Raw genomic sequence first — 17,032 nt, forward strand, 5'->3', positions numbered from 1 at the left:
TGATAATAATCTTCTCATGTCTGTTTCGTATCCTCATGCAACAGTATACTACTCTCGGCACTAAGGTTCATGGAATTATTTTGCAGCAAAACTTCAAAAATAAAAAAGGGGGACCTGTGGGAAGCAGTCAGCCTTGAGAGCAGGCTACAGACATGCCAGGCATGCCGCCGCTGCTCGAAGGGACTGTCCCTACTTGTTCCCCTCCTTGTTCCATTCCATGGGAGATAAATCACCAGGGCCCAGAAATCAGAAAGAATGGAAAATGAGACAAGCAAATCTGTCTCCACCCTGCACGTGCAGGTTATTTTGGATGATTCTGGGTTTATGGGTTTTCTCCCAGGGAAGTTAACCTTGAGCCGAGACAGTCATTAGATAATATAAACCACCGTCTGGCAACCTTCCCTTTTCTAGTCTATATAATCTGCAACTGTAGCATAATAAAACTTGCCTTGCAACCATCAGTTGTCTTGGTCCTTCTGACCCCATTCGTCGGTGCTACTTCAGTTCCTTACCCCGTCCCTTCTGACCCTGGGCGGTGAAATCCTCTTTCTGAGGCTGGTCCGCGGCACATATGAATATGTTTCTGTCTTGCTGTCCTGCACACATGCTGTCTAGTAACAGATATTTTGTCTGCTATTAGTGTTTTAGATTATGTCTTTCCAAAGCGCTGAGGCAGTGCACCTATTTTGAAGTTGCAGCTGATGCCTGAACGTATCCTAGCTGACAAATTATTGATTAATAAAAACATGAATTTCTGAAAGATTTGTACTGTTAACCAAAATCTGGGCAAGGAGTCTCAAATGTAATTCTTAGCCAGAATTACATGTTAATGAACCATTTAACAGTGTAAATCAAGGAACATCAATGTAGGGATTTCTTTTCATTTATTTCTTACCTGCTTGAAATAGCAGTTAAAGGTTGCCAGCTTGGTTGCAGATGAACGGACGTTTGAAGTTCCCTGAACTACTTAATGTGGAATAGGATACTAGACTTCCAACGCTCTCAAGGCTGTGACCTTGCAGCCATTTTACATAGCACATCATCCTCCTATAGGGATGAACCTTTCCCTGGCCTGAAAAGTAGCCACTCTGTTGAAGCTTTGCTTATTGTAACAGGCTTTTGTTTCCAGGTTACATGTCTGTGGAAGACTTAATTCTGAATAGAGATATAGATATTACTGGAAACTAATTGTTTTTGCTATTATACTCTGCTTATACTCTGTTTTACTCTGTAAAACATTTAAATTGTGCTACAAAAATTCAGATGTTGTCTTGCAATCTTTAAACAATAAATGAATGAATTGCCCTTAAAAAAAAAGAATTAAGCAGTTAGTTAAGCTGTTGGTCCCACATCAGACAAATTATCCTTATACCTCCTGTCAATATTGTTAACAGAGACTGTTATTTTATTAATCCTTATGATCCCGTGATTCTTTCTTTCATGTTTCGGGGCACAGGTGAGAGAGTGGGTTTGTTAAGCTGGGTGGGTTTATCCTTCTTTTATGCGTTCATTCAATTTTCTGTTCATTTACTTATTGTATACATATGGCAATAGAAGCTGCTAAGGCAATCATTGCTATTCTGCAAAACAACAAGGCACAGAAGCAGATGTCTTATTTCCGAGATTTCTCCCCCCAGGATTATTATGATTAAAGATCCTTTCCCCCCACTCCCTGGAGAGGACAAGGGGCTGCTCGCTGGAGGATTTTTAATGACTTGGGGAAAGGCTCAAATATCCCCCCATTAGGGTAATCCACCCCAGGGGCAAACCACACAAGAATATTATGAATTTATTTTATTTTTCTATCCTTGCAAAGGTAATACTCAGCTCATTAGAATATGAAAACTATACTGTCAAATTTCAGAATTACATGGATGAAGAAAACCACCAAAGTGGCATCATATCATGTGTGTTATAGTTGCATTTACTATATTGACTATATTAAATATGTTGTGTTAACAATGTATTGTATAACTATATATTGAAAAGGCAAAATGCTGTAACGTATTTCAGAGAAAATAATGTTGGCCAACCCCAAATTGTACATTGTAGACGGGTCCTAGGAAAAGAAGATTTAATTCATAGTGAACAAGAGGTTAGCTTCTGTTTTCAGCCATGTGCTATTTCAAGAATTAAACATCATGAATAATACAGGATATAAGAGGAATAGTCTAAAGATGGAAAAGCACATTTTGATTAGGAAAGAGAATTTAAGGCTTAAGTCTTTTTTTTTTAAGGAAAACTGCCTTATTACTATGAGATAAGAAAATTGTTTCCTTCTTTTCTTCCTTGCTTTCTTCTTCTTTTTTTTTTAACCTTTTTAATTTTGGATATTTGACCTCTAAGCTGAGATGACTGAAAATGCCTCCTCTGGGCATCAACCTTTTTGAAAGACTTTTTCCCCCTCCCTGAGGGCTATTTGTCTCTTGGAGGCTTTGTCTACATTACTCCTCAAGAGGCAAGCATTTGTCCTTGCACTAAATGCTGACATCTCCTGATAAGAGGGAAGCTGCAAAGTAGAAGAATTGAAGGTCAGTATGTTGATATTGGTCTCAAGCGCATTGATGCACATTTGTGTATTGGGGAACGGGAGTGAAGCTTGAGAGTGGGCCAGTGGGGAGGGGTAAATATTTTGTGATGCTGTCTACCTATGGGCTTATAAAGTTTACAGCTGCATTAGGAGGACAAGCATTACCATTAGCATGAAACCTCAGTTGCAAAAGCTTCTAGCCATACACATAGGGCAATACGTAAATGATACACCTTATTGCATTCACCCATTCACCCTCCCCTGTTCACGCTAATTGGAAATTTCCATCCATTTCAGAGAAGTAACACAACTATCAATCATTTTCCCTGGCACGAATCTTCCAGGAGGAAGAAAATGGAATACACCTAGCAACAGAGCTCACGCACTAGTAGTCCATGTGTCTTAGATTTAATATCTGATGACTAGCTGCATTGAAGCCAAGAGGTGGTTCACAAAGTTGCTGCACATTAGAATCACCTGGGGAACTCTGAGACCTCCCCGTGCCCAGGCTCCTCCCTAGACCTACTGAATCAAAATCTCTGGGGCTGGGACCCAGACACCAATGTTTTTCTTCCAAGCTCTTTAGGTAATTCAAACGAGCAGCAAAGCTTGAGAACCAGCCCAATAATGGGAACAAACTTATTTCACACAGATAAAGTGGGGCAATTCATATGTTAAAAGAACGTGAATATATGTATATATTTCTTTTTTTCGCTTTGTTCTGTTTGTATTTCAAATAGGCTTTTTTTTCCTTCTGCAAAAAACGTTACTGTTTCCATTTGGTCCAAGGCTTGGGAGAGGGCTCCAGGGCGGTTACAAAGCTGCCTAGTGGCTGCAGAGCGGGGCTTCAGGCAGAAGCTCTGACGCCAGAGGGTCTCCTCAGACGCGGCTGGACTTCAGAGACTCCTGTTTGGCTCAAGGGTGAGCCTTTCAAAGAGATACTCGCCCAGCACAGCCTGCGGACCAGCCAGCCTGCGGAGGTTGGTCAGGTGGTCGCCCATCTTCTGGATGAGTTTCACCTGCTCCTCCAGGAAGCGGCTCTCCAGGAAGTCACAGAGCTGGGAGTCTGCACGGGCAGGACCCAGGGCGCACAGATCCGATAGTGCCTGGTTCAGATTCTTCTCCCTAAGAACGGCGGCTTCCACAGCATCCTGGGTTTTACCCCACTCATCCTGAGAAGGCTTCTGCGCCTCCTGGAAGAGGGCGCGGCCGCAGCACTGGTTTTGCATTTTCAAGAGGCGCTGGGCGCCCTCACACTTCTCCTCAGCCAGTTGGCGAAAAATGTGGCCCATACTGTCCAGAGTCCCATTGTTGCTGTCGAAATAGATGCTCAGAGAGAGGTAAGTGTCCACAGATGCATGTTGAACAGGCAGTGGGCGGCGGCCTCCACCTCGGTGGAATAACTCTGACGAACCTGGGAACTCGTGGTTGATCAGTGATAAGGAGCTAAGCTCAAAAACTGGTGTTGGCCTGTCCTGGAGGCTGAGGATAGCTGAGTGTCTGATTCCAAAGGTTGCAAAAGGAAGAAAGGTTGGAGGGTGGTCGGGGGCTGGAGCAAGGAGCGTCCCTGGGTCTGTTCATTCCAAACACTGTTGAAGCAAAAGACAGATCTGCAGGACTGCCGAGTGCACTGCCTCAAATAGGCTTCGATATAAATGAACAAGAAGTCCAAGCAAGGACAAAACTTACCCTTCCTCCCACCAAAATAGCTGGTGATACTAGAATCTAGATCTGGGAAGGGATTCTTCCATTACTTTCTTAACATTCCAAGCCACTAGAGCAGTGGTTCTCAAAGTATGGTCACCTTGTAACCAAGCAGTACCCTATGGGGCCTTCCTAGGACAGACCCATCCCCCATATCCTCTATTGTAGTTTCTCTCTGAAGTACTCAGATAATAGTATCTCAGGCATATTTCTTGAGTTTTCAGATGCTAAAAACCACCACCCAATGGAAGAAATGAACTCTTTGATGATCATGAGCATGTAGCCCCCAGACCTTCTGGCACCTAAGGATGGATAATGTTACCTGCCTTGTGGCCTCAACATCAGCCAGTCAGAGGATTGTGCACGAGCTGATCACATGCCCTGGGATGTCCCTCCCTCACCTGGCCTTTAAAAATGCTTTGCTGAAATCCTTTGGAGATTTCAGGGGTTTTGGAACACGGACCACCCCTCTCCTTGCTCAATCCTGCAATAAACCTTTCTCTTCTCCAGACTCCAACCTTTAGGTTTGTTTGGCCTCACTGTGCTTCAGACACATGAACCTGCATTCGGTAACAACCTGACCAGCTTTACCAGCGTCCCCTGATAATGTGTCAGATATTCAAGTTTTAGGGCCCTATCCCAGCCCTATGGAATCAGCAACTCTAGTGGGGCTCAGTGATCTCTGTTATAACAGGCCCTCCATATGATTTTTATTCACCTTAAAGTTTGAAAATATCTGCATTGTCAGCTGGCCAAAGCGTCCACCAGCAGGTGAAGGGGAGTGGCGCCTGGAAAAGATAGGGAGTAGCCAAGGCAAGTACAGCAGCATTTGCCGTGGTAGTAATGGAGAATGCCTTTTCTCCACTGGTTGGCACAGACTAGTATCTGGGAGCAGTGGCAGGGTTATTTAGGATGCTTTACAATTCAATGTAGAGTGACCGCTGTCCTGGTTTGCCAGGGACTTCCCCTGTGTGAACACTTAAAATCTCATCCTGGCAAACCCCTTAGCCCTGGATTTGAAAAACTTAGGGAATAACATGAAATTTAGGGGAAACATGATCTAGGATTTGGACAAGTCACAAGTGCTAATTAAAGCGAAGCAAGTATGGACAACATCTAGCCTTCTTTACCCCTTTGTGGGAAGGTAAATCTGATTGGGTGAAAGGACTTATTGTTAAGAAATCTTTGTAGAAACATCCCCTTCTGCTTAGTCCACTGGTTCTCAGTTCTGGCTAGACACTGGCATCGTCTGAGCAGATTTAAAGTTATTTTATTGGTCTAGGATGACCAACAGTCAGTGTGAGGGTTTTTAAAAAGTGCTTCAGATGATTCTAATATGCAGCCAAATTTAGGTGCCACTGCTTAAGCTTTTGAACCACTGCTACATATTTTCACCTCATCTTCCTATGAGAATATCCAACTGTAGTTGAGGTTTGTTTTTTTTTCTTTTTCTTTTTTTAACTGTCTTATTATAAGATTTACTGTCTTAAATAAGATTGAATGTACAGAAAATCCTGCTAGTCCATCTGGTATAACTAGATACTTAGAATAATATCGTTAAGATATATACCATTTAAGTACTGTGACTGGCCTTTTAAAAATTAACATATGCATTGAATTAGTACAATCTCTTTTGAAGTTGTCATGTTGGGGAGCTATACCTGTAATCTGCTGCCATTGCTAAATATCTGGACAATTCTTATTAGGAATTGTTTTTAAACATCTTTAGGGATTAAAACCAAGAGTGCTGTATTATTTGTACTGGGACCACAAAAACCTCACAAAGTTTCCCCACTGTACCTTCTACCCCCATCTCTAACCCTTGGCAACTTCTAATCTGTTCTCCATCTCCACAGTTTTGTTATTTTAAGAATAATATGTAAACATAATCATGAATTACTTAATCTTCGGAGATTGGCTTTTAAAAATTTTTTCTTCAGCATCATTCCCTTGAAGTTCATTTTAATTTTTGCATATATTAATAATTTGTTCCTTTTCGTTGCTCCGTAGTATTCTATCATAAGATTTTATCACAATTTGTTTCAACATTCATCCATTGAAAGACATTTGGGTAGTTGCCAGTTTTGGGCTATTATAAATAAAACTGCTCTGAACATTTATGTGTAAGTTTCTGTGGGAACTTAATTAAGTTTTTGTTTCTTTTGGATAAATGCTCAAGAGTACAAGTACTGCGTTGTAGGGTGAATCTACTTTTAGGATTAAAAGAGACTGTCAAGCTGTTTCTCAGAGTGGCTAAACCATTTTATTTTTCCACCAGTGACGTGATATAACTTTTCTACGTACTCGCCGGCATTTGATGTTGTCACTATAATTTTAGTTATTCTCTGATATCTCATTATGGTCTTAATTTGCATTTCCCTAATGCTAATGATGTTGAGCATCTTTTCATGTGCTTCTTTGCCATGTGTATATTCTCTTCCATGAAATGTCTGTTCCTGTCTTCTGCCTATTTTCTAGTTGGATTTTTTTAAGTTGTTTGGAGAGTTCTTTGTATATTATAGATACAAGTCATCTGTCTCATATGGGATTTTCCAATATGTTTTCCCACTGTGTAATTTGAGTTTTCATCCACTTAAAAGGATCTTCTATGAAGCATTTTTAACTCATTTTGATGAGATCCAATTTATCAGTTTTTGCTTTTATTGATCATACTTTCGGTGTCAAGTCTAAGAATTATTCACCTAGTTCTAGATGCCAAAGATTTTCTCCTATTTCTTTTTCTAAAAATGTCCTGCTTTTACATTTAAGATTATGATCCACTTTGATTTAATTTTTGTGTAAGGTGTGGAGGTTTAGGTTAAGGTTCATTTTTTGTTTGTTTTTGTCGAGGGATGTCCAACTGTTTCAGTACCATGTTTTGAAATGTCTACTCTTCCTTGATAGCTTTTGCACTGCTGTCAAAAACAGGTTAAATGTATTTATGTCAGTCTATTTCTGGGTTCTCTCTTCCATTCCATTGATCTATGTATCTACCCTCCAAAATTACTGCGAAGTCTTGAAATTGGGTGGATTAATTCCTCCCATTTTAATCTTCCTTTACAAATTGTTTTAGCTATTCTTCAGCCTCTTCTTACCATACAAATCTTAGAAAAAGCTTGTCTATATCCGCAAAAACCTTGAGGGCATTTTAAGAGTAATTGTGTTAAGCCTCTTAACTTGGGGAGAATTGACATCTTTATTATGTTGTGTTTTCTAATCCATGAACAAGGTATGTCTCCCTATTTGTTTGGGACTTTAAAATTTTTCTTCATCAGCATTTTGTAATTTTCAGTATAGAGGTCCTATAAATGTCTTATTGGGCTTGTATTTAAGTATTTATTTAGGTCAGTTGTAAATGGCATCACATATTTTAATTTAAGCTTCTACACATTTGTTATTAATATATAATGTGATAAAATTGTGTTGATCTTGTACTCTAAAACATTTACAAACTAATATTATTTCTCAAGCTTTTTGTGGATTCCTTGGTATTTTCTCCATTTAGATTATCATCTCCTCTTCAGACACAGACAGTTTTACTTTTCCTTAGGCAATATAATAGGATATATTACTCTTCAACATTCAGTAGGATATATTCCTTCCTATTCAACATAGTAGGAATAGTCCTTTTATCTTTTAAATGAACTTTTTAAAACTTTAACATTTAAATTTATGTATTTATTTATTTTTGCTTATTTTCTTACTAGAACCTCCAGTAATATATTTAATAAAAGTGGTGAGAGCAGATATCCGTGCCTTGTTTCTGATCTTACAGAGAAAGCATTCAGTCTTTCACAGTTAAATATAATGTCGGTATAGGTTGTTTGTAGATCATCTTTATGAGTTTCAGTATGTTCCTTTTCTATTCCTAGTTTGCTTGGAGTTCTTTTTTCTTCTTTTCTTACAATCATGAATGGGATTGGATTTTGTCAAGTGCTTTCTCTGCCTTATTGGATAGGATCACATGACTTTTCCCTTTAATCTATTGGATATGGTGGATAACATTGTTTGATTTTCAAATATTTAACCAACTTCGCATAACTAGAATAAATACCACTTGGTCATGGTATATTATTCTTTTTATATATTTCTGGATTTAATTTTCTAATATTTGGCAGAGGATTTTTACAGCCAATTTCATAAAAAAATATTGGTCTGTAGTTTTCTTCTTTCTATCCTATCCCTGTCCGGTTTTGGTATCAAGGTAATACTGGCTTCATAAATTTAATTAGGAACTGTTCCTTCTACTTCTCTTTCTTATCAAATCATGTAAAATTGGTGTTAATTCTTTATGTCTTGGGTAAAAGTGAAACATCTAAGCCTGAATATTCCTTTTGGGAGTTTTTAAATGAAAAATCAGTGTTTCTAATGGTTACAGGAAAATTGAGATTATCTATTTCATCTTGGCTGAGTTTTGGTAGTTTTGAGTGTAGAAGCATTGGCCCATTTCATCTACATTTTTGAATTTATAGTGTAGACTTGTTCAAAGCAACTTGTCCCTTATTAACCTGCAGGATATGTCATGGTATCCCTGGTTGCATTTCTGATATCTGTGATTTGTGCCATCCATCTTTTTATCTTTATCAGTCTTGCTAGATCTTTATTGATTAGATTGTTTATTTCCAAGAACCAGCCTTTTGTTTCATTGATTTTTCCCCCCTATTTTCCTGTTTTCAGTTTCATGGATTTCTATTTCATCTTTATTATTTCCTTCTTTCTGCTTGTTTAGTGTTTTTTCCTCTTCCTTTTTTACTGTTGTAATATAGAAAATTAGATTATTGCTTTGAAATACTTTCTTTCCCAATTTAGTGCTATAAACTTCCCTTTCAGCATTGCTTTCACTTCATTCTGCAAACTTTGATCTGTTATATCTCCATTTTCTTTTATTCTATGCATTAAAAAATATTTCCTTGCTGCTGTCTTTTTTACCCATGAGTTATTTGGAATTGTGATGTTTAGTTTCCACGTGATTGAAGATTTTCCTGTTGTCTTTCTGTTATTGATTTCTAGTCTGATTCCATTATGGCTAGAGAACATACTCTATGATTTTAATTCTTTTAAATCTGCTAATTTTTTTATGAATATATAAATGAAAGAAATAAGAAAACCTCTGAGTCTTAGCATCCAACACTTAGGCACATTACAATTTAAATCTGCTAAGGTTCTTTTTATTGCCCAGTATATAGTATATGAGTGAATATTCCATGGACACTTGAATATGTATTCTGCTGTTACTGAGTGTGTTCTTTAAATGTCAGTTATATCCTATTGATTGATGATGTTTTCATTTCTTCCATATTCTTGCTGATTTTTCTCTCTGGTAGTTCTATAAATTGCTGTGCTGAAGTCTCAAATAATAATTGTGGATTTAAAATTTTCTCCTTTTACTACTTTTTCAGTGTTTGCTTCATGTATTTTGAAGTTCTGTTGTTTGGTGCACACACATTTAGTATCATTAGGTCATCTAGGTGGATTATTCCTGTTATCTTTATGTAATGACCCTCTTTGCCCCTAATAATTTCCTTTGCTCTGAAGTCTACTTTATCTGATATTAATATAGCCATTCCTACTTTTTCTGATTAACGTTCACATGATATATCATTATCTTCCTTTTACTTTGAACTACCTATATCATGATGTTTAAAGTAAACTTCTTATAGACAGTATATAGTTGGATCATGCTTGTGAATTTTTAATCTACTCTTCCAATCTCTGTCTTTGACTTGGTTATTTAGATCATGTACAGTTAAGGTAATTATTGCTATGTTAAAGATTAGGTCTACCATTTTATTTTTTGTTTTGTCTTTTACCTTAGTTTCTCAATCCTGTGTTTCTCTTATTTTGCCTGGTGGGTTACTTAAACATTTTTTAATAAGTCCATTTTAATTTAATTTATTTATAATCATTTGTGTATACTGTTTGTATAGTTTTCTTAGTGGTTGCTTTTGGCATCACAGTATACATATGTAACTTACCATAGCCTACGGGAATCAGTGTTTTATTACTTCAAGTGAAGTTTCAAAATTTTACTTCCATTTAGTCTCTTACTTTCCCCAGTTTTAAAGTATGATTTTCTGTAGTATTTCCTTTCTCTACATTGAGAACCACATCAGATGGTGTCATAATATTTGCTTTGACCATCAGATAGTATTTAAGAAACTCATGAGGCTAATGATAGTCTCTTATATATACCCCATTTGTTTTCACCCATTCCATTGTTCCCCTTTTCTTTCTGAAGTTCCCAGTCTTCTGTTATTGTTTTTTTTTTATGTTTTCATAACATTAGGTGATATCTGGGCTTTCCAGTGCCATTGGATATGAGTTTCAGGAAACACTGAGTCTGGCTCACTTAATGCTGCTGAGTTGGAGGGTTTGTATATGTTGGGTCTGTTGGTGCAGCAGGTGCTAGCAGATTAGACTAATGTTGATGGGACTAGTGCCACAGGAGGATGGGTTCCCATTCAGGCTATGCTGCTGCTACAGTAGATCGAGTCCCCCTCTACCCCAAGTGTGGGGCAGTGACCTGCTGCTGTCACTGCTTTGTATTAGGCTGCTTTTGCCTCAGGTGTGTGGTGGGATCCCTTGGAAGCTGCTGTCAATCACAAGGTTAAATTCATTTCAGAAATACTTAAGTATAAATATATAGCCTGATTCCTGTAGGACCCCTGTAATAGTTTTTTATTGCTTTCATACAAATGACCACAAATATAGTGACTCAAAACAATGTAGATTTATTACCTTACAAGTCTGACATTGGTCTCAATTGAGTAAAGTAAAAGTGTTGGCAGGATCTACAGATGAATGGATAAAGATGTGGCAGATATATACAATGGAATATTACTTAGCCATAAAAAGAAATGAAATTGATTTATTTGTAGTGAGGTGGATTGACCTAGAGACTGTCATACAGAGTGAAGTAAGTCAGAAAGAGAAAAACAAATACGGTATGCTAACACATATATATGGAATCTAAAAAAAAGAAAAAATGGTTATGAAGAACCTAGGGGGCAGGGCAGGAATAAAGACGCAGCCATAGAGAGTGGACTTGTGGACACAGGGAGGGGAAAGGGTAATCTGGGATGAAGTGAGAGAGTGTCATGGACATATATACACTACCAAATGTAAAATAGATAGCTAGTGGGAAGCAGCCGCAAAGCACAGGGAGATCAGCTCTGTGCTTTGTGTCCACCTACAGGGGTGCGATCGGGAATGGAGGGTGGTAGGGAGATGCAAGAGGGAGGAGATATGGGGATATATGTATACGTATAGCTGATTCACTTTGTTATGAAGCAGAAACTAACACACCATTGTAAATCAGTTATACTCCAATATAGATGGTTAAAAAGAAAAAAAAAGTGTTGGCAGAGCTACATTCTTTTCTGGAGGCTCTTAGGGGTGTTTCTGTTCCCTGTACTTTATCCGCTTCCAGTGGTCACTTGTAGTCCTTGACTCAGAGTCCCCTTTCTCCACCCAGAAAACCCAAAATGTTGAATCGCTCTGATTCTGCTTCTATTAGGACATGTCTCTCTTTCTCTTTCTACAGTTGGGAATGGTTTTCTACTTTTAAGGACTCATGCAATTAGATTTGTTCCATGAGGTAATCCAGGATAATCTTTCTATCTCAAGGTCTATAACTTCAGTCATATCTGCAAAGTCCTCTTCACCATGTAAGGGAACATATTAATAGGTTCTAGGGATTAGGGTGAGGGCATTTTTCGGAGCCATTATGCTCCCTACCACACCCTTAACAAGTGACCTTGAGAAAATTACTGAGATTTTTAAAGCCTTACTTTCCTCAAACATAAAATGGAAAGAAAGCTAACTAGTTAACATCATGAAAGTGAAACAGTATATATGAAATCAACTAATTCAAAAAATAAGATTTCTTCTTTTTCTTTATGATTTACATGATTCTCAGAGTTCAGTTACTTGAAGAGTTACTTTTTTTTTAAACAGAACTAAGGAATTTCAGGGTTCAGGTGCTGTAAGATTGTCTGAATTATCTGAGTAACAATTAGCTAAGCACAGGTGTAAAGCATTTGATTTACTCCCTGGTTTTCTTTATCTTCTCATCCCAGTAAATGCATATCCCTTTTCTAGCTCCAGCCAGTAGAGTCAGAGCTCGTTTTACTGTTTAACTAAAGTTGAATTTAAATTCTCTCTACGTCTCCAGATTCTCGGCCCTGGTTGCATATTATAATCACCTGGGGAGATTTCAAGGACTACTGATGCCAAATTTCTACCTATCATGGATATTTGAGGAGGGACCTGGAATGAAATGCTCTAGCTTATGGTTTTTGGAACCAAATCATAGTCTACACTGAGCCAAATTATTTGCAAGATCACCTCTAAAAAGGAATTTATCTGTGGTGACTAATGCTCTTCCTTTGTCAGTATGCTTGATTTGTCCCTCTTTGGGGGAAAAAAAGAGGGGGAAATAAACCCCAGCAGTTGTGCTCCCTGAATTATAACCTGATGCTGTGGAATTAGTGTTGGCTTAGAGCGCACATCTTCGGATACCCATTCTCTCTCCTGCTTCCTTGCATGAACTTATATCCTTGGGCAGTGTTTCATCCACCACCCTCTTTTGCTTCTAATCTTAGCAAGTAAAGTCTCCCCTTCATGAAATAGCATTTCATGAGGCTTACTGGGAGCATAGGTCTGTTCCAGACCTATCCTATGTTAGCTAAAGCAGATATAAGTGATGTATTTTTGGCATTCATCCTTGTGGGTTGGAAAGAGAAGACAGAATTTTATCTTTAGGTGTCATCTGACTGGACAAATGGGCTCTTTCCCTCTGCTGCCTACCATGTAAAAACCTGAGGGTGTTACCTCTAGAAGGTATCTTCTAGTTATCAAAATAGTTCAGATAAGTCAAATTTCTCAGTAAAAGATGACAAAACTATGGCTTAGGTGGTTAATTTTCTATGTCAATTTGTCTGGGCCACCATGCCCAGTTATTTGGTCAGATATTATTCTGGATATTTCTGTGATGGTGTTTTCGTGTTTTTTACAATTTCATTTATTTATTTATATTTTTGGCTGTGTTGGGTCTTCATTGTCACACGTGGGCTTTCTCTATTTGCAGCAAGTGAGGGCTACTCTTTGTTGTGGTGTGCAGGCTTCTCATTGCGGTGGCTTCTCTTGTTGCAGAGCATGGGCTCTAGGTGCACGGGCTCAGTAGCTGTGGTCCACGGGCTTATTTGCTCCACGGCACATGGGATCTTCCCAGACCAGGGCTCAAACCTGTGTCCCCTGCATTTGCAGGCGGATTCTTAACCACTGCGCCACCAGGGTAGTCTCTGTGATGGTGTTTTTGGATGAAATTCATATTTAAATTGGTGTTGGACTTTGAGTACAGCAGATTATCCTCCATAGTATGGGTGCGCCTCATCCAATCAGTTGAAGCTCTTAATAAAACAAAGACTGACCTCCCTGTCGCAAAAAGGAATTCTGCCAGAAGATTTACAGAAATTGAACTGCAACTCTTCCTAGAGTCTCTAGACAGCCTAACCTGCAGATTTTGAATTGACCAAGCCTCTATTATTGTGTGAACCAATTGTTTAAAATCTCTCTCTCTCTTTCTCTATCTTTATATAGATATGGATATAGATCTAGGTATCAATATTGATATCTAGATCTAGATCTATCAATATATATGGGCACATTGTATACACATGCTGTTGGTTCTGTTTTCCTGGAGAAGCTTGACTAATATAGTGGCCCATATAAATAAAAGGATGAACCCAAGTTCACCCAGGTAGAAAGTAGTACAATGAGAACTGGAACTTAAGGCCTCATGACTCATTCAGCTGTGAACACTGACCCAGAGCTGGGGTCTGCAAACTCTGGCCCACTGATCAGATCTCGCTTGACTCCTGGTTTTGTACATAACATTTTGCTTGAACACAGCCACACCCATTCATTAACGTATGGTGCATGGCTGTTTCTGTGCTACAGCAGCAGATAGGCAGTTGCAACGGAGAGGTATGGTACACAAAATCCAAAATATTTACTATCTGACCCTTTACAGAAAAGATCTGCTGACCCTTGCTCTAGGATGCCATCTGATTTCTGATAACACAGAGGAGAATAATTCATGCACATTGGGGTTGATTGTTAATCTCCTGTCCTCCTTATGTCAAAGATCTCTTAAATGCTCACCCTTGCAATAGCCAGCTTGGGGAGCATTGTCTGAGGATGCAGAAATATTTCTTGCCAGGTCTTTCCAATCCACACTGCTCCCTGACTATGGTTCTTAAAACCTATTTTTAAAAAATTTTTTATTGGAATATAGTTGATTTACAGTGTTGTGTTAATTTCACGTGTACAGCAAAGTGAATCCGTTATACATATACATATATCCACTTTTATTTTTTTTTAGAGTCACTTCCAAATAGCCCGTTACAGAGTATTGAGTGGAGTTCCCTGTGCTAATAAGAAGAGCAGGTTCTTATTAGTTATCTATTTTATGTATAGCAGTGTGTATATTTCAGCCCCAATCTCCCAATTTAGCCTCCCCACCACAATCCCCTGGTAACCCTAAGTTTGTTTTCTACATCCCTGCCTCTACTTCTAAAACCTGTCTATTTTAACCAACTACCACTCATTGCTTACTGTCTCTGGCTTCATGTACTTCATAATAAATCTACCTCTTGTTCAATCCTGGATGACATGTTCCAAGGACTGAGACAATATCTTATTCTACATAACTTGTCCTTGATATTGTCTAACTTGGGGTCTTTATCTATGTCCCAAAGAAGACAGTCACACTCTGTCTTCTAGTACTACTAATAATACCACATTTTAGGGCATGAATTTGACCCAATGCACTGAACTATCCCTTTAGAAACTGTATGCAACCTGTCACTGGGTTTTAGCATCGGGATAGAGCTCAAATTAGTGTTCATATTTAAACAAACCTACTTGACCAGAAGCTTTTTGTCTCACCATTTATTTTATTACACAAGTAACTTATCTCTTTGCATCTATGATGTAAATATTTTTAATTTCCTAAATTATCTGAAAAATTATTTAGAGCTTCCATTTCAGTAGGCATTGGAATTGCTGTGTTATGACTATTTCATTATTTTATTTCCAAATGTTAAATTAGGCTTCAAGCTTTGGCCAAGAGTAGACAGGAAAGGGTTTTAAAAGAAATGAAGAATGGGAAAGACTTCTGATGCAACGGAGACTTAATAAAGACTTGCTTTTGAATCAAGAATTTATAATAAAGGTTTGATTTTGAATCAATAAGTTATGTCATTGCAAAATAGCTCCCTGGTAAAATTCCATTCTTTTGTAATCATTAAGTACAGAAATTAACCATCAAAATATGCAGTGATCTTTTTCATTTTCTAAAAACAAACCTATATCTAGATGAGAGGAGAATTCATTTCATAACTCAGGCTCTGGACTTACGACTCCAAGTCCTGTTTTCTTTCAACCATGCCTGCTAAGTTTCTGTCTAACTTCTTGAGCATGAGGTAATGGCTTCAGCTTTCATCTCCTTACTCAGTATATAGCTTGGTGACTAAGAGTAAGGGATCTAAACCTTGAGAACTTGGGTTCCAATCTTGACTCTAAAATTTACTTGTTGAGTACTCTTGAGCATGTTATCTGTTTCTGCCTCAGTTTTCTCATCTATAATATAGAGATAACATTACTTCTCTCAGCGAGTTGCTATGAGGGTTAAAAGAGAAAATTCATACAATGCAAGAATTTATCAGTTCTTGGAACACAATAAATACTGAAAAGAAATGTTAGCCATTATCAAGGGCCCCTCATTTTATGGATAATATAGATTAGTTTATATAGGTCTAATATTTACATATACATAACTATTTTGTACCTATATGTGTGTATACGTTCTTCTTAGAAATTGAGCAGTCAACATTCACATCTAAAAGTATGTGCTCCAGGGAGATCAGCTTGGTGCTTTGTGACCGCCTGGAGGGGTGGGATGGGGGGGAGGGAGGGAGACGCAAAAGGGAGGGGATATGGGAAAATATGTATATGTATAACTGATTAAATTTGTTTTAAAGCAAATAAATAAATAAATAAATAAAAGTATGTGCTCTGTGAAATGTAGATCTCCTGTGTACAGACACAGTGCTGTAGTTATCTATTGCTACATAATAAAGAAGTCCAAACTTAGTGATGAAATAAACAAAAATTTTAATATGTGCCCAGATTCTGTGGGTCAGCAATTCAAACAGTACGCAGAGGAGATGGCTTGTCTCTACTCTGTGACTGATGTCTGAAACCTCAGCTCATGAGGATTCAAATGGCTGGGGCTGCAATCATCTAGATAATTTTAATTCACATGTCTGGCCCTTGAGATGGGATGACTTGAACACTGCGCCCAACAAGCACTGTTGCCTGGAGTGCCTATAGATGGCTGCCCATGTGGCTTGGACTTCTCATAACGTGGTAGTTAGGATTCAAGATAGAGTATCCCAAGAATGAGCGTTCAGGGTTGAAGCATTCCAGGAGAATCATGCAAAAGCTGCATGACCTTTTATGACCTAGTCTTAGATGTTACATAGCATCACTTTATACTATTGCAGGCATTGGAGACCTTTTTCCATAAAGTGTCAGGCGGTCAATATTTTAGGCTTTACACGCCATACAGTCTCTTTTGCAACTACTTAGCTCCGCTGCTGTGATGTGAAAACAGACACAAACAATACATATACTAAGGAACATGGCTGTGTTCCAATCAAGCTTCATTTATAAAAGCCGGTAGAGGCCTAGATTTGGCCCACCAGCCATAATTTACTGACCCCTGCTCTACTG

General features: G+C 38.3%; 1 protein-coding gene across 1 annotated transcript in view; it reads right to left on the minus strand.

The window, feature by feature from the left end:
* Positions 1 to 3,426: 3,426 nt before the first annotated feature.
* Positions 3,427 to 17,032, minus strand: part of LOC309797999 (ferritin light chain-like) — a gene marked incomplete at both ends in the record, with an annotated part of 42,231 nt that continues 28,625 nt past the window's right edge. The window contains one exon of the mRNA XM_082646355.1: positions 3,427 to 3,944. Within this exon, the coding sequence (XP_082502481.1) occupies positions 3,427 to 3,944 (518 nt within the window). The remainder of the gene's footprint in view (positions 3,945 to 17,032) is intronic.

Source organism: Mesoplodon mirus, assembly GCF_964341445.2.
Source record: "Mesoplodon mirus genome assembly, contig: HAP1_SCAFFOLD_1354, whole genome shotgun sequence".
Classification (NCBI taxonomy): domain Eukaryota; kingdom Metazoa; phylum Chordata; class Mammalia; order Artiodactyla; family Ziphiidae; genus Mesoplodon; species Mesoplodon mirus.